Source organism: Gigantopelta aegis, chromosome 12, assembly GCF_016097555.1.
Source record: "Gigantopelta aegis isolate Gae_Host chromosome 12, Gae_host_genome, whole genome shotgun sequence".
Taxonomy (NCBI): Eukaryota; Metazoa; Mollusca; class Gastropoda; order Neomphalida; family Peltospiridae; genus Gigantopelta; species Gigantopelta aegis.
In genome coordinates, this window is record NC_054710.1 from 8,795,901 (window position 1) to 8,815,576 (window position 19,676).

At 41.0% G+C, this 19,676-nt stretch overlaps 1 protein-coding gene across 1 annotated transcript in view; it reads left to right on the forward strand.

The window, feature by feature from the left end:
* Window positions 1–19,118, forward strand: part of LOC121385804 — a 29,715-nt gene extending 10,597 nt beyond the window's left edge. The window contains exons 6-8 of the mRNA XM_041516592.1: window positions 14,267–14,519; window positions 15,447–15,560; window positions 18,379–19,118. Of these exons, the coding sequence (XP_041372526.1) occupies window positions 14,267–14,519; window positions 15,447–15,560; window positions 18,379–18,953 (942 nt within the window). The 3' untranslated portion in view covers window positions 18,954–19,118. The remainder of the gene's footprint in view (window positions 1–14,266; window positions 14,520–15,446; window positions 15,561–18,378) is intronic.
* The last annotated feature ends 558 nt before the right edge of the window (window positions 19,119–19,676 follow it).

Consider the following 19,676-nt stretch of genomic DNA (forward strand, 5'->3'; position numbering starts at 1 on the left):
ACATAGTCTGAATGATCACGTTGCATAAATTTTAAGGCATACTGTCACGGATTTAAGTACCTTATTTCTCTAAAAATGGATAATAAATAAAAATTACGTTAAATGTTGGAAACCAAATCTAGCTATCGCATCACCGTAACTGAACCATGATGGAGTAAAATCCATGTCAATTCTGTCGGCAATTTTAGTTTTTGAATTATGGACCATTGCCATAATTCAATTATTTTTACAAAATATCATTAATAGATTGAGTATGGTGGTTATGAAGATAGTTGAATAAAGTACATTTAGGGACAAATCAAATTATTAAATAGGTCAGTGGTTGTGACGATATGTCTTTAAGATGTGCATAAACGGTTAATTGTGACATATATTTGGTATATCCCTAGCAAACGGTGAGTAAGTTATTATAGTCAGTGCATGGAGACTGCGACAAATGATCTCCAGAATGAGAAATAACAGGTTGGAGAGACACATACTTGCAATACTTGGTCGTAACTAAAGAGAAAGGAAAGGAACTTTGTGTTCTAATTCTAGAATACATTTCAACAACGACTATTTGGTACCTAGCATATAGTTATTTCGATACTTGATTGAGACAGATAAATACACACACACAGACACACACACACACACACACACACACACACACACACAGAGAGAAAGAGAGAGAGAGAGAGAGACAGAGAGAGACAGAGAACAGACAGACAGACAGACAGACAGACAGACAGAGAGAGACAGATAGACAGAGGGAGAGAGACAGAAAGACAGAGACAAACTGACAGACAACAGAGAAACAGACAGACAAATAAAAAGACAGACAGACAAATATAGATTGCGGGAACCCTCTTTGGCTTCGTAATCTATGCCTACTGGCAAGCAGGAACGAAAATGCACAGGCAGAACAGTACACACCACAGCCTTTGATGTAGCATATCATGAGGCGGTGGTTAGAACGGGGTGAAAGCGGTTCATGTGATGTCAATCGATCTCATGACGCACCGCACTTTGGGCTTCTTGATCGTAGGTAATGTTTCATAATTTATAAAAAAAAAAGATATATATATATCTTTATCATTTATAACAACAGGTGTAAAAGGAACGCAGGTCCGTAGGAACCGAGGTCCGTAGGACCTCGGTTCCTAGGAACAGTAGTCCTATCGGACCTCCATAGCTTAGGAACCATAGTCCTACCCGGACTTTCATTCCTGGTTTATTTTTAAGTTGTTTTTATCCTAGGACTTTTATTCCTACCGGACTTAAATTCCTTTTACAGCAGTGACAGAAATACTAGTCCGGCAAATTAGATGTCCGTTTATTATACTCTGCAATTTGCACGAGCTGCCAGAAAGACACGAGAATTTTTTTTAGGTTTTGGCAGCCTTCCCTCGTAGTGTGATGGATAAGTGTACCAGTTTCTTAAGATTATTGTGGGTTCGAAACTCCATGTCCAAAATATTTTTAAGTTTGAGTATCAACTTAATTATTTTTTTTACGTCATAGACTTGTGGATCAGACACCTGAGTGAATTTTTGTAGTCGTCATAGATTTTTGTTAGCATACTGAAGTAGGACGAATATCTTGCTTTTTCAAAAATATATAATGCAACTACAGATATAAAGTAGGCTATATTGTCCATGTGTTCAACACGAAGAAAAATACCCCCCCCCCCCCCCCTTATGTAGCCCAATTTAAAAATATATATACTCTTCAAAAGAAGAAACGCAAAACCACATTGTCGTAACATTTGGAGAATTGATTTAATTATTGAATGGTGAGTCCGATAATTACCAAATGTTGCAGGATTGTTCACAATTCACTCTAGTCCATTGTGAGTAAGTGATAGGACACACCACCAAGGTCAAGGTCATCTGGAGTCAATACCGGGTGTGGCCTCCGCGTGTGTTGACAACTGCCTGGCACCGCCTGCCCATTGAAGCAACCAGAGTACGGATGACGTCCCGGGGGATGGTGGCCCACTCGGCCTGCAAGGCTGCTGCCAGCTCGGGCAGGGTCTGGGGCTGTGGTTGTCGCTGTCGGAGGCGTCGGTCCAACTCGTCCCATAGATGCTCAATTGGGTTCAAATCCGGTGATATCGATGGCCAAGGAAGGACATTAATGTTGTTGTTCTGTAGGAAAGCCGTTGTGAGACGTGCTGTGTGAGGCCTGGCGTTGTCATGTTGGAACACTGCGTTGGCGTTGGCCATAACTGGAACGATGTGTGGCCGGAGGATCTGGTCAATGTAGCCCTCTGCATTCAGGTTGCCCTGCACGTGGACCAGGTCAGTTCTGCCAGTGTGTGAGATGGCTGCCCACACCATGACACTACCCCCGCCGAATCTGTCCACTTCCTGCACGCAGTTTGCCGCATAACGTTCACCACGACGCCTATACACGCGACATCTTCCATCATGACGTCGGAGCAGAAATCGGGACTCGTCACTGAACCACACCTGTCTCCATCGCAGTTGAGGCCATTGTCGATGAATCTGGCACCACTGCAGTCGGAGTCGACGGTGTTGTGGTGTTAAGATGACACCTCGAACTGGACGTCTGGCACGAATTCCTACCTCACGTAGGCGGTTCCGTACGGTCTGGTCGGATATCCTGCGCAAACCTGGTATTGCTGCGGCTGTGGAGGTGGCAGTAGTCAATCGTTCCCGAAGGTGGCGTACCCGGATGTAGCGGTCCTGCCCGGGGGTAGTGACCCGTGGTCGACCGGATCTAGGGAGGTCACGTGTTGATCCATGTTGCTGGTAACGGCCCCACAGTCTGGAGATGGTGCTTGGGGACACATGGAATGCCTTGGCAACAGCCGTTCTGGATTCGCCTGCGTCTAGTCGGCCGATGGCATTGTTTCTCTGCGGTTCACTGAGACGTGGCATGTCCTGGATTGTCAACTGTCGGCCAGATACAGAGGCCAGGCAAGCGAACACCCTGCACTTTTATACTGTCGGTGTTCATGTTGCACGTGCAGACAACGCACGTGCAGTGGTGACATGGTTTGCACGTGGCTGCGTGTTTGCGAATATTCACATTTTGGAACTTTATTGTACAGTAGCTGCGTTTTATCGAATGTAACCGTGGGAATGTGTCTGGGACATGCAATGACCTTATATTCACAAAGCATGAACCGGTAGGAAACATAAAATCGGAGTTATAACCCATTTGTACCCTTTTGCGTTTCTTTTTTTGAAGAGTATATGATTCCTGAAAATCCCTGAAATAAAACTTTAAAAACTGTACTTAGTTCTAGTAGTTAGTACTGATAACTAGTACTATAATGGCCAGTTACTACAATATAAAATAACAGGAATAATAAGCATGAAAATATGACTTTTATTGATGAACAATTAAAAGTAGCATCAAAACAATTATCACTGACAGTTTTGACCATAAAAAGCATAAGATATGAGTTGGCAGTATGATAATTGTTCAGGGGTTACTCTCTTGTTTTAGTCGGTGTAGTAGCCCATTGAGCTGCTAAAACCCACTCTTAGTCATTGATATTTCTATTAATTGATAAACATTAATGAAAACCATTTAACATATTTTTGTATCGATGGTTTGGTTTGTTGGAACTAAGATATCATAGAGGCTAGAGTCTGATATGTCATATGTTAGACAAAATTAATTTTTGAAAATGAGCAAAATTGATAAAGCGGGCACATGTTCAGTAAGCTATGCAGGGGAGAGGTCTAGAAATTTGCTTTGAAGAGGAGTGTTTAGAACACGCCACCCAACACCCTATGTACACGCGCCTGCAACATTGACAGAAAGGCACAATCTTAAAATTATATAATAAGATAATGTATATAACGCAAATATCACATTTTTACAAGTAAATTATTAGTATTATTATCAATTACCAGTATATAATGTCTAACAGATAATTGTGTTGGTATATCATATGGGCAAGTTATACTTATTTGCGAGTACTAATATGCTTCGAATTATGGAAAATGTTTTTGAGCTACTTTTAAATGTTTAAACATTTATTAGTTGGAACAATACGCAATGAATAAAGACCTTGGTTCTGCTCATGTAATAAGGCCAACAAAATGTTTACGAACTCTTGCAAATGATATAAATGGAAAATAATGGAATAAATAGAAAATATTTAAACAGAGGCGCTAGTATCCTAAGTTAATTAAATAAACCAAAACTGAAACTGTTTTTCGTTTTGTTTACATTTATAATTTAATTTTTATGTGTACGACCGGACTTCAATTTTGATTGGCCAGGAATGCAAGTCCGGCCCGGACTTGATATCCTGGCAGTCAGACCAGTATTCCTAAGGAACGTAAGTCCTAGGACATGCATTCCTAGGTATATTAGACCTAGGACCTGCATTCCTAGGAGATTAAGTCCGGTCAGACAACTGTTCCTACGGACTTGCATTCCGTTTACACCGGAGGTTTTTTTTAAAAGAGATAACATTCTTCTCTCATTGAGTAATATGTCAGTTTAACGAACAAAGGGTTAACTATTAATATGGTTGCACGTATTTTCGATTGCACTTTTGTTGTAATGTGGGGGCGGGACATAGCCCAGTGGTAAAGCGCTCGCTTGATGCGCGGTCGGTTTGGGATCGATCCCCGTCGGTGGTCCCATTGGACTATTTCTCGTTCCAGCCAGTGCACTACGACTGGTATATCAAAGGCCATGGTATGTGCTATCCTGTCTGTGGGATGGTGCATATAAAAGATCCCTTGCTTCTAATGGAAAATTGTAGCGGGATTCCTCTCTAAGACTATATGTCAAAATTACGAAATGTTTGACATCCAACAGCCGGTCTTTAATCAATCAATGTGTCATTAACCAAAACAAACTTTTTAAAACTATTGAACATGCAGTACCACATTTCTATTTAACAGGCAGTACCACGTTTCTATTTAACAGGTAGTGTCAGGTTTCTATTTAACAGCCAGTACAAATGTTCTATTTAACAGGCAGTACCACGTTTCTATTTAACAGACAGTACCACGTTTCTATTTAACACGCAGTACCGCGTTTCTATTTAACACGCAATACCACGTTTCTATTTAACAGACAGTACCACGTTTCTATTTAACTGGTAGTACCACGTTTCTATTTAACAGGCAGTACCACGTTTCTATTTAGCATGCAGTACCACATTTCTATTTAATAGGCAGTACCACGTTTCTGTTTAACAGGCAGTACGACATTTCTATTTCACATGCAGTACTACGTTTCTATTTAACAGGTAGTACAAAGTTTCCATTTAACAGACAGTACCAGGTTTATATTTAACAGACAGTACCAGGTTTATATTTAACAGACAGTACCACGTTTCTATTTAACTGGCAGTACCACGTTTCTATTTAACAGGCAGCACCAGGTTTCTATTTAACAGGCAGCACCACGTTTCTATTTAACTGGCAGTACCACGTTTCTATTTAACAGGCAGCACCACGTTTCTATTTAACAGCCAGTACCACGTTTCTATTTAACAGGCAGTACCTTGCTTCTGTTTAACAGACAGTACCAGATTTCTATTTAACAGGCAGTACCACATTTCTATTTCACAGGCATTACCATGTTTCTATTTAACAGGTAGTACAAAGTTTCCATTTAACAGACAGTACCACGTTTCTATTTAACAGGCAGTACCGCGTTTCTATTTATCAGGCAGTACCACGTTTCTATTTAACAGGTAGTATCAGGTTTCTATTTAACAGGCAGTACAAAGCTTCCATTTAACAGGCAATACAAAGTTATATTTAACAGGCAGTACCACGTTTCTATTTAACAGGTAGTACCACGTTTCTATTTAACAGGCAGTACCACGTTTCTATTTAGCAGGCAGTACCACGTTTCTATTTAACAGGCAGTACCACGTTTCTATTTAACAGGTAGTACAAAGTTTCCATTTAACAGACAGTACCATGTTTCTATTTAACAGACAGTACCACGTTTCTATTTAACAGGCAGTACCGCGTTTCTATTTATCAGGCAGTACCACGTTTCTATTTAACAGGTAGTATCAGGTTTCTATTTAACAGGCAGTACAAAGCTTCCATTTAACAGGCAATACAAAGTTATATTTAACAGGCAGTACCACGTTTCTATTTAACAGGTAGTACCACGTTTCTATTTAACAGGCAGTACCACGTTTCTATTTAGCAGGCAGTACCACGTTTCTATTTAACAGGCAGTACCACGTTTCTATTTAACAGGTAGTACAAAGTTTCCATTTAACAGACAGTACCATGTTTCTATTTAACAGACAGTACCAGGTTTCTATTTAACAGACAGTACCACGTTTCTATTTAACTGGCAGTACCACGTTTCTATTTGACAGGCAGCACCAGGTTTCTATTTAACAGGCAGCACCACGTTTCTATTTAACTGGCAATACCACGTTTCTATTTAACAGGCAGAACCACGTTTCTATTTAACAGGCAGTACCTTGCTTCTGTTTAACAGACAGTACCAGATTTCTATTTAACAGGCAGTACCACATTTCTATTTCACAGGCATTACCATGTTTCTATTTAACAGGTAGTACAAAGTTTCCATTTAACAGACAGTACCACGTTTCTATTTAACAGGCAGTACCGCGTTTCTATTTATCAGGCAGTACCACGTTTCTATTTAACAGGTAGTATCAGGTTTCTATTTAACAGGCAGTACAAAGCTTCCATTTAACAGGCAATACAAAGTTATATTTAACAGGCAGTACCACGTTTCTATTTAACAGGTAGTACCACGTTTCTATTTAACAGGCAGTACCACGTTTCTATTTAGCAGGCAGTACCACGTTTCTATTTAACAGGCAGTACCACGTTTCTATTTAACAGGTAGTACAAAGTTTCCATTTAACAGACAGTACCATGTTTCTATTTAACAGACAGTACCACGTTTCTATTTAACAGGCAGTACCGCGTTTCTATTTATCAGGCAGTACCACGTTTCTATTTAACAGGTAGTATCAGGTTTCTATTTAACAGGCAGTACAAAGCTTCCATTTAACAGGCAATACAAAGTTATATTTAACAGGCAGTACCACGTTTCTATTTAACAGGTAGTACCACGTTTCTATTTAACAGGCAGTACCACGTTTCTATTTAGCAGGCAGTACCACGTTTCTATTTAACAGGCAGTACCACGTTTCTATTTAACAGGTAGTACAAAGTTTCCATTTAACAGACAGTACCATGTTTCTATTTAACAGACAGTACCAGGTTTCTATTTAACAGACAGTACCACGTTTCTATTTAACTGGCAGTACCACGTTTCTATTTAACAGGCAGCACCAGGTTTCTATTTAACAGGCAGCACCACGTTTCTATTTAACTGGCAATACCACGTTTCTATTTAACAGGCAGCACCACGTTTCTATTTAACAGCCAGTACCACGTTTCTATTTAACAGGCAGTATATTGCTTCTGTTTAACAGACAGTACCAGATTTCTATTTAACAGGCAGTACCACATTTCTATTTCACAGGCATTACCATGTTTCTATTTAACAGGTAGTACAAAGTTTCCATTTAACAGACAGTACCACGTTTCTATTTAACAGGCAGTACCGCGTTTCTATTTATCAGGCAGTACCACGTTTCTATTTAACAGGTAGTATCAGGTTTCTATTTAACAGGCAGTACAAAGCTTCCATTTAACAGGCAATACAAAGTTATATTTAACAGGCAGTACCACGTTTCTATTTAACAGGTAGTACCACGTTTCTATTTAACAGGCAGTACCACGTTTCTATTTAGCAGGCAGTACCACGTTTCTATTTAACAGGCAGTACCACGTTTCTATTTAACAGGTAGTACAAAGTTTCCATTTAACAGACAGTACCATGTTTCTATGTAACAGACAATACCAGGTTTCTATTTAACAGACAGTACCACGTTTCTATTTAACTGGCAGTACCACGTTTCTATTTAACAGGCAGCACCAGGTTTCTATTTAACAGGCAGCACCACGTTTCTATTTAACTGGCAGTACCACGTTTCTATTTAACAGGCAGCACCACGTTTCTATTTAACAGCCAGTACCACGTTTCTATTTAACAGGCAGTACCTTGCTTCTGTTTAACAGACAGTACCAGATTTCTATTTAACAGGCAGTACCACATTTCTATTTCACAGGCATTACCATGTTTCTATTTAACAGGTAGTACAAAGTTTCCATTTAACAGACAGTACCACGTTTCTATTTAACAGGCAGTACCGCGTTTCTATTTATCAGGCAGTACCACGTTTTTATTTAACAGGTAGTATCAGGTTTCTATTTAACAGGCAGTACAAAGCTTCCATTTAACAGGCAATACAAAGTTATATTTAACAGGCAGCACCACGTTTCTATTTAACAGGTAGTACCACGTTTCTATTTAACAGGCAGTACCACGTTTCTATTTAGCAGGCAGTACCACGTTTCTATTTAACAGGCAGTACCACGTTTCTATTTAACAGGTAGTACAAAGTTTCCATTTAACAGACAGTACCACGTTTCTATTTAACAGGCAGTACCGCGTTTCTGTTTAACAGGCAGTAGGGCCTACCATGTTTCTATTTAACAGACAGTGCCAGGTTTCTATTTAACAGACAGTACCACGTTTCTATTTAACTGGCAGTACCACGTTTCTATTTAACAGGCATTACCATGTTTCTATTTAACAGGTAGTACAAAGTTTCCATTTAACAGACAGTACCACGTTTCTATTTAACAGGCAGTACCGCGTTTCTATTTATCAGGCAGTACCACGTTTCTATTTAACAGGTAGTATCAGGTTTCTATTTAACAGGCAGTACAAAGCTTCCATTTAACAGGCAATACAAAGTTATATTTAACAGGCAGTACCACGTTTCTATTTAACAGGTAGTACCACGTTTCTATTTAACAGGCAGTACCACGTTTCTATTTAGCAGGCAGTACCACGTTTCTATTTAACAGGCAGTACCACGTTTCTATTTAACAGGTAGTACAAAGTTTCCATTTAACAGACAGTACCATGTTTCTATTTAACAGACAGTACCACGTTTCTATTTAACAGGCAGTACCGCGTTTCTATTTATCAGGCAGTACCACGTTTCTATTTAACAGGTAGTATCAGGTTTCTATTTAACAGGCAGTACAAAGCTTCCATTTAACAGGCAATACAAAGTTATATTTAACAGGCAGTACCACGTTTCTATTTAACAGGTAGTACCACGTTTCTATTTAACAGGCAGTACCACGTTTCTATTTAGCAGGCAGTACCACGTTTCTATTTAACAGGCAGTACCACGTTTCTATTTAACAGGTAGTACAAAGTTTCCATTTAACAGACAGTACCATGTTTCTATTTAACAGACAGTACCAGGTTTCTATTTAACAGACAGTACCACGTTTCTATTTAACTGGCAGTACCACGTTTCTATTTAACAGGCAGTACCACGTTTCTATTTAACAGGCAGCACCACTTTTCTATTTAACAGGCAGTAGGGCCTACCATGTTTCTATTTAACAGGCAACACCACTTTTCTATTTAACAGGCAGTAGGGCCTACCATGTTTCTACTTAACAGACAGCACCACGTTTCTATTTAACAGGCAGTACCGCGTTTCTGTTTAACAGGCAGTAGGGCCTACCATGTTTCTATTTAACAGACAGTACCAGGTTTCTATTTAACAGACAGTACCACGTTTCTATTTATTTGGCAGTACCACGCTTCTATTTAACAGGCAGCACCACGTTTCTATTTAACAGGCAGTACCACGTTTCTATTTAACTGGCAGTACCACATTTCTATTTAACAGGCAGCACCACGTTTCTATTTAACAGCCAGTACCACGTTTCTATTTAACAGGCAGTACCTCGCTTCTGTTTAACAGACAGTACCAGATTTCTATTTAACAGGCAGTACCGCGTTTCTGTTTAACAGGCAGTACCGCGTGTCTGTTTAACAGGCAGTAGGGACTACCATGTTTCTATTTAACAGGCAGTGCCACGTTTCTATTTAATAGGCAGTACCACGTTTGTATTTAACAGGCAGTGCCGCATTTCTATTTAACAGGCAGTAGGGCCTACCATATTTCTATTTAACAGGCAGTACCACGTTTCCACCTAAACAAGCTTCCAGTTAGTGTATTTAGTGCTGATACGCTTTGACATTTATCAGCGTATTCGTGTAGTCCGACAAGACATTAAAATTTACAACAATCACCTATTCTTTCCACGTTCTCGTGTCTCGTAAATGTTCAAGTACGCTTGTCTTTGGTACTTAGGTTTCCTCGAGCGACTTGTTCAAGTATGAGAGAGAGAGAGAGAGAGAGAGAGAGAGAGAGAGAGAGAGAGAGAGAGAGAGAGAGAGAGAGAGAGAGAGAGAGAGAGAGAGAGAGAGAGGAGAGGGAGGGAGGGAGGGAGGGAGAGAGAGAGAGAGAGAGAGAGAGAGAGAGGGGGGGAGAGGGGGAGAGGGAGAGAGAGAGAGACAAACGGGGGGGGGGGGGTAACTATTAGTTACGTGATTGCCTCTACTGCATGGTCTACGTAGCCTTGTGTTAAAATAGATTTTTATTTAATGATTTCCACTGCATATAGTTATTGTGTAGGCGTGTCTACAAACTGACTCTGACTTTCTCAAATGGAATGAAATAAGCCGAAGATTCGATTCCTCATCTTGCAACATTTTTCGTCTCGTTTAGCGGAGTATTTAAAGAGCTCACGTATGGGTGGCCTTTTTGCGGATAAGAATTACAGTTAACTTATGTTTGTTTTGTTTAACGACACCATTAGAGCACATTGATTTGTTAATCATCGGCTATTGGATGTCAAACATTTGGTAATTCTGACATATAGTCATAGAGAGGAAACACGATACATTTTTCCATTAATTTTATATGTACAATTCTACAGACAGGATAGCACATACCATGGCCTTTGATATACGCATCAGACGACGCTTTTACATTGGGCTACATCTCGCCCGAACAATTACAGTATTCATTACTGTACGCGCAGGGTGCAGTTCAGCGGTGTCGTGGTTAAACCATCGGACATAAAGCTGGTAGGTACTGGGTTCGCAGCCCGGTACCGACTCCCACCCAGAGCGAATTTTAACGACTCAGTGTGTAGGCCCACTAGACAATCTTCTATTACCACTAATAATTAACAATTAACTCACTGTCCTGGACAGAAAGCCCAGACAGCTGACGTGTGTGCCCAAGAGAGCGTGCTTGAACTTTAATTGGATATAAGCACGAAAATCAGTTGAAATGAAATGTAGTTCAGTTGCAAAGCGCTCGTCTGACCTGTGATGGGGTGTAGGATCGATTGCTAACGGTAGACCAGTTGGTCTTTATTTCCTCTCTCAAACAGTGCCCCACGACTGGTAGGTCCTGTCTTGGGTACCTGCATATAAAGTTTGTTTTGTTTAACGACTCCACTAAAGCACATTGATTTATTAATCATGGATGTCAAACATTTGGTAATTTTGTCATATAGACTTAGAGCGGAAACCCGCTACATTTTTCCATTAATAGCAAGGGATCTTTTAAACGCACCATTCTACAACCAGGATAGCACATATCACGACCTTTGATATACCAGTCGTGGTGTACTGGCTGGAACGAGAAACAGCCAAATAGGCCCACCGACGGGGGTCGATCCTAAACCGACCGCGTGTCAAGCGATCGCATTACCACTGGACTATGGCATATAAAAGACCCCTTGCTGTTATCAGGTGGGAGTAGCTTATGTGGCGACAGCAGACATTAGCACTGTCATGATTTTATATCGGGGGCCACTCACATTGTCTATGAGTCGTGTTATGGGGCGACAGCAGACATTAGCATTGTCATGGTTTTATATCGGGGGCCACTCACATTGTCTATGAGTCGTGCTATGTGGCGAAAGCAGACATTAGCATTGTCATGGTTTTATATCGGGGGCCACTCACATTGTCTATGAGTCGTGTTATTAGGAGACAGCAGACATTAGCATTGTCATGGTTTTATATCGGGGGCCACTCACATTGTCTATGAGTCGTGCTATGTGGCGACAGCAGACATTAGCATTGTCATGGTTTTATATCGGGGGCCACTCACATTGTCTATGAGTCGTGTTATGGGGTGACAGCAGACATTAGCATTGTCATGATTTTATATCGGGGGCCACTCACATTGTCTATGAGTCGTGTTATGTGGCGACAGCAGACATTAGCACTGTCATGATTTTATATCGGGGGCCACTCACATTGTCTATGAGTCGTGTTATGGGGCGACAGCAGACATTAGCATTGTCATGGTTTTATATCGGGGGCCACTCACATTGTCTATGAGTCGTGCTATGTGGCGAAAGCAGACATTAGCATTGTCATGGTTTTATATCGGGGGCCACTCACATTGTCTATGAGTCGTGTTATTAGGAGACAGCAGACATTAGCATTGTCATGGTTTTATATCGGGGGCCACTCACATTGTCTATGAGTCGTGCTATGTGGCGACAGCAGACATTAGCATTGTCATGGTTTTATATCGGGGGCCACTCACATTGTCTATGAGTCGTGTTATGGGGTGACAGCAGACATTAGCATTGTCATGATTTTATATCGGGGGCCACTCACATTGTCTATGAGTCGTGTTATGTGGCGACAGCAGACATTAGCACTGTCATGATTTTATATCGGGGGCCACTCACATTGTCTATGAGTCGTGTTATGTGGCGACAGCAGACATTAGCACTGTCATGATTTTATATAGGGGGCCACTCACATTGTCTATGAGTCGTGTTATGGGGAGACAGCAGACATTAGCATTGTCATGGTTTTATATCGGGGGACACTCACATTGTCTATCAGTCGTGTTATGTGGCGACAGCAGACATTAGCATTGTCATGATTTTATATCCGGGGCCACTCACATTGTCTATGAGTCGTGTTATGTGGCGACAGCAGACATTAGCACTGTCATGATTTTATATCGGGGGCCACTCACATTGTCTATGAGTCGTGTTATGGGTGGCAGGCAAATGTAAAAGGCAGTGACGATATTTTGTTTTAAGCTAAAGTTTGTTTTGTTTAATGACACCACTAGATTGATGTCAAATATTAAAGTGACAGACCCTAGTTTCTAAACACCGCGGCGTATTTTTCACTATTAGAGCCGTTTTTATCACTGACATTGACCGGCCTCGGTGGCGTCATGGTTAGGCCATCGGTCTACAGGCTGGTAGGTACTGGGTTCGGATCCCAGTCGAGGCATGGGATTTTTAATCCAGATACCGACACCAAACCCTGAGTGAGTGCTCTGCAAGGCTCATTGGGTAGGTGTAAACCACTTGCACCGACCAGTGATCCATAACTGGTTCAACAAAAGCCATGGTTTGTGCTATCCTGCCTGTGGGAAGCGCAAATAAAAGATCCTTGCTGCTAATCAGAAAGAGTAGCCCATGTAGTGGCGACAGCGGGTTTCCTCTCCAAATCTGTGTGGTCCTTAACAATATGTCTGACGCCATATAACCGTAAATAAAATGTGTTGAGTGCGTCGTTAAATAAAACATTTCTTTCTTTCTTTCTTTATCACTGACATCAAACATTACTTATATTTCGTGGCTTAGATTATCCATGTCCGTACATCCGAAATGTTTCTGGTCATCCTGGTGTTTCTAATACCACAAAAATGCATTTTTCATATTTTAAAAAACACACGTACCTCTGAGAACTAACGGTTATGGAGACGAGTTCTAGTCTATTTTTAGAGGGTATTCCCCCGTTTCAACGTCACAGACTCTTGTTTCACTCTTTTCTAACTTTATCCAAATGTGTTGTAGGTTTGTAGATTAACTAAACTTGGTGTCCATTTTCTCGGGTTAAAACGAGGGCCTGCGACTTTAAATCATCCTTTCTGACGTAACCTACGGTAGTTAAAGAATCTAATATATTTTAATTGGTTTGGGGGTTACTTTTATTTTATGGCGGGACGTAGACCAGTGGTAAAGCGCTCGCTTGATGCACGGCCGGTTTAGGATCGATCCCCGTCGGTGGGCCCATTGGACTATTTCTCGTTCTAGCCAGTGCACCACAACTGGTATATCAAAGGCCGTGGTATGTGCTATTCTGTCTTTGGGATGGTGCATATAAAAGATCCGTTTCTACTAATGAAAAGATGTAGCGGGTTTCCTTTATAAGACTATATGTCAAAATTACCAAATGTTTGACATCCAATAGCCTATGAGTAATAAATATATCTGCTCTAGTGGTCTTGTTAAAAAAAAAAAAAAAAACTTTAACATTTTTCTTTTCTGTTTTTTAACAGAAAGCTGAAGTTGAGTGTGGCTCCCTTCAAATATATTCATCATATGACACGCCCAACCCCGGACCAGCATTCCATCAAAACAAGAACCAAGCGACAGACGGCAGTCCCGCCATTTTGCATTTTACCGCCACTCAGAAAGGGAGACCACTCTACATTACAGTGGTGGGAACGAGGCTCGACTCGACGGACAAGGTCGCCAGTTGCGTGTCATCCAAGTATACCCTGAGTATTGTGGACAAATCCTCACTTCAGGGTAAGAATGGAACACTTCTCGGTGAAGAGGGGGGGGGGGGGGGGGAGAGGGGAGGGGGATAAGAAATGAAATGGGGAGAGCGTAGATTAAGATGGGTGTGATAAGAATGTGGATATACGAGGAAGTAGAGGATGGGGAGGCTGCGGTATGATAAGAATTCTAAGGAACAGAACTGGACCAACAAAAAGTGCAGGAGACTTACTTTCTGGTTTTAATATCTTTGGAAGATGCTGATTGAGGATCTGAGGGGTGCAGACGTGGCACCCTTGAGCATTTTTAAATATTCAAGATGGCTGCCAAAGACACAAAGGGCAATATCTCAGGTATTTTATCACCTATGACTAAGCTGTTAATAGGTCATGGAATTCAAGGAATCAGAACCTGCCAAAGATGCAAAAACCACAAAGTTGTGGGTATCACTGAACTGCAAGGTATAGTGCCCTGACAAACAGATAATAGTAATAGTAATAATAATAATTTGACGATTTTTTTAACTGTCTTTTGTCTCTTGTTTTATTTTCGTTTGAACAGACAAAAATTAATACAGTGTTCGAAATAAGCACTTGTTCCTTTGTCCTGACAAGTGAAAATCTGCTCGGACAAGCAAAATGTACCTCAATAGTTGTCCAGTGGACAAGTAAAAAATTTCAATGCAGTTTTATTTTGAGCACTCAAAAATGTGGTCCTTGTACTTGAATAAAACATAACATTTATTAGGACAAGTGAAAATATTGGTGGACAAGTAGATTTCTAGACTTATTTGTCCGGTGGATTAGTGAAAAATTCAGCTTATTTCTATCACTGTAATACCCACTGTTATATACTGGTAAACTATAATTTATGAAATAGGCTTAAGCAAATATTATGCTGTTTAAGAAATAGAAATGAGGGGTTTTTTTTTATGTCTTTTCTCGTTTGTTTTAATAGTGAAACAGACGACGGATGTCATTTGTCGTACAGCAGGAATTGAAAAACCGTGTACTGTGACGGACATCAGGAACAGTAATCTCGGAAACTACATCTGCCCAGTCCAAAGTACACGTACGTATAAGATAATGATGATGATGGGATGATGGTGGTGATTATGATGATGATGATGATGATGATGATTATGATGGTGATGATGATGATTATGATGGTGATGATGATGAAGATGATGATGGTGATGGTGATGATAATTATGATGGTGATGATGATGATTATGATGGTGATGATGATGAAGATGATGATGGTGATGGTGATGATAATTATGATGATGAATTGATGGTGATGATGATGATGAATTGATGGTGATAATGGTGATGATGGTGATGATTGTGATAATGGTGGTTAAGATGATGATGGTTATGATGATGATGATGAAGAATTGATGGTGATGAGATGATGGGGGTGATAATGGTGGTTATGATGATGAATTGATGGTAATGGGATGATGGGGTGATGAGGAGGAGGTGGATGATGATGACGACGATGATGATGATGACGATGATGACGGAAAATAACATCAACAAAAAATAAATTTAAAGATACAAACATCAGACCCACACAACAGCAACAATACGCAATGTTTTCATAAGTCGTCGTTAGCATCATTTGAACAACGACAACATCTACACAACAATAGCAGCAACAACAGCAGCAACACGCAATGTTTTTTTATAAGTCATCGGAGGGTTCGCATTATTTGAACAACGACGACAACTACACAACAACAGCAGCAACAACTACACAATAATAGTAGCAACAACAATAACATGCAATGTCCTCAGAGGGTTCGAATCACTTGAACACAGTTATCAAACAAGACTATTGATCATACCCTTATAACTGTACCGTAAGTTTAGACTATTACGCGTAGGAGCGTTAAGAATATGATGCCGGCAGACAGAACTACTTTATTAAGAACAAATTACAGACCAGCGGTTGGCCGCTCCAATAATGTAGAAACTAAATAACTGTATAGGATGGCTATGACGTATGTATCGGCTGTTGGTTTGGGAAGAATGTCTACTCAATCCGGATCCAGTTTAAATGCGCTGTATAATTTTACACAACCTTTCTGGGATGGTGATCAGTTAATGTTTTCCTGCACGCAATGACAAATGGGATGTTTAAAGGCATGGCGCCACAGATTATAAGTCGTAATGGATTGTAAATAAAAGTTACAAAGAGAATAATTAGTTGCAGTCAGCTCTTGGGTGAATGACGCACAGGTCTCCCGATAGAGTTGACATTGCGACTGAGAATCTCAAAGGTTAGGATCAGCTCTTGGGTGAATGACGCACAGGTCTCCCATTAGAGTTGACATTGCGACTGACAACTTCAAGGGTTAGGGTCAGCTCTTGGGTGAATGACGCACAGGTCTCCCGATAGAGTTGACATTGTGATTGAGAACCTCAAGGGTTAGGGTCAGCTCTTGGGTGACTGACGCACAGGTCTCCCGATAGAGTTGACATAGCGACTGAGAACTTCAAGGGTTAGGGTCAGCTCTTGGGTGAATGACGCACAGGTCTCCCGATAGAGTTGACATTGTGACTGAGAACTTCAAGGGTTAGGGTCAGCTCTTGGGTGAATGACACACAGGTTTCCCGATAGAATTGACATTGCGACTCAAAACTTCAAGGATACGAACAGCAGAGCTGCTCTCCTTGGGCCTGTCTTTCATGTATATAAAAAAAAACTAATATTTATACATATGTTTGTTGACACGTAATTGCCATGGTTTATAGTCTTTGGCTGTTAAGCAGGGGTCAACGATTAATATTCATAGGGTCTTTAATTGATATGATTGCTAGCTCCTAATTAACTAAAGACTAACTTATATCATAAATGACAGGTGACAGAATAACAATAATTGAATCGTACATACACAGCTAAATATATAAATTGCATTTGAATATAGTTGTAAATGTTGCCTTTTGACAATATAGTAGTAGTTAGCCTTCTCCACGCACTAATGAAAGTAAAGATTGTTTTATTTAACGACACCTCTAGAGCACATTGATTTTTATCTTATCATCGGCTATTGGACGTCAAACATATGGCCATTCTGACATATTTCTTTAGAAGAAGCTCGCTGCCGCTACATAGGCTACTCTTTCTGATAAGCAGCAAGGGGTCTTTTATATGCACTTTCCCACAGACAGTGTACTGAGAAGGATCGATCCGATGACCGACCGCTTCATAGGCGGACACGCTACCGCTTGAGCTACATTCGACTCCCACGCACTAATGATTGCTGGGTTTAGGGCAGCATAGTAGGTGGTCACAATTGCCTCTTAACAACAATTTCACGAGTCTCCCCGAGTACTCGAATACTCGGGAACGGATCTAGCAAGACTCGAGTACCCGTGCAAGGAAAACACTCTCATTTAATTGGGGTTGGGGGTTTTTACGTCATTTTCCTACATGCTTGACTATGAGACATGGAGGGAAACTAGAAATTGAATATGTGGAATGCAATGCAATGACTTGATTTATCATCCATGTTCAGCAATGGCATTAAGATGGCTAATGCTATTTTACTTGATTCCTGAGTCTCATTATCATCTAGTGTAAGTGTCGGGTACTCGGATCCGAGTCGAGTTTGACCATCGAGTACCTGAGTCCAATATGTTGGACTCGTGGAGGCACTAATTGCAGCAACCATTGACTTCTTTCCTAAGCGGAGAAACTAAGCTCATAACAACAGGTCGTGGTCAGTGCCAAGGACAGGGATGTGGTGTTGGTCACTAAAGTCAGGAAGATTTGATGGGGAAGAAAAGAGATAGCTCTTATGATGGGGTAAAAACAAACTAGAATGGGATAAGAAAATAACAATATGGTGTAAATAAAAATGGTTTATTTGTTTTTATTGTAGCCTACATTTCGCCGACAAACCCATGTACACCGGAAGCTGTAGCTAACGACGACCTCGTCCATCCACATCCCACTGACGTCACCAAGTTCATCTTCTGTGACGTCAGTGGCAAGATGTACATTACTCAGTGCCCTGTAGGCGAGGTGTACAATGCATCGACCGGAAGCTGTAACCATGGAACCGTCGAGGTGACGAATGGCGTGTCACTTGGATCTGACGTCACGAACCCTTGTACAAGCGCCAACCTCGCATTGGGCAACCTCTACTTCCCTCATCCAGCCTACCACACCCAGTTCATCCAGTGTGACCTGTTTGGAAAGGCCTGGGTTATGAAATGTCCGCCAGGCCAGTCTTGGCATCAGGACCTGCTCACGTGCTCCAGTAAGAGCCAGGATGTTGGCCGCCAGACGTCAGTGAACCCAGCCTCTCTGTGTCAGGCCAGTGGAGAGATGTATACGCATCCTTCTGACTCGACCAAGTTCGTGCACTGCACGGGCAGACACAGAGGAGTTGTTCAAATGTGTCCAGCAAGTTTAGTCTTCAGTCAGGCCAAACGGGCCTGTGATTGGCCGTAAGATATTGGATGTTTTCGCAATGCTCTTCATATTGGTCGGAAAGACACCGATAATAGATTTGTGTTATGAACTCAAACTATATATATATTTAATCAGGCTATGCCAGATTTTAAAATAGCGTTAATTTAAAAGTGGAGTTTGTATACTTTGACTCTGATATGTGAAGCCTTCTCTCAATAAAGAAGTTCTGAGTTTGTTGTGATGTGTTCAGTTTTTACTATTTATGAAAGGTTGTTTTCCATCTATATATATTTTATGTCACTCTCTTGATGACAATGATGATGGTGGTGGTGATGATGGTGATGATGATGGTGGTGGTGATGGTGGTGGTCGACTGATGATGGTGGTGGTGATGTTTATGCTGATGTTGTTGGAGTGACTGACTAATGATGATGTTGATGGTGGTGGTGGTGGTGGTGGTTGTGGTGATGTTTATGAAACTGGATGATGGTGATGTTTATGATGATGATATTGGAGTGGTCGACTGAAGGTAGTGGTGGTTGTGATGATGAGGTTTATGATGATGGTGATGTTTATGATGATGATATTGGAGTGGTTGGCTGAAGGTGGTGGTGGTGATGTTTATGATGTTGATGATGATGCTGTTGAGGTGGTCGACTGATGGTGGTGGTGGTGGTGATGGCGGTGGTGGTGATGATGTTTATGATGACGGTGATGTTTATGATGATGATATTGGAGTGGTTGGCCGAAGGTGATGGCGGT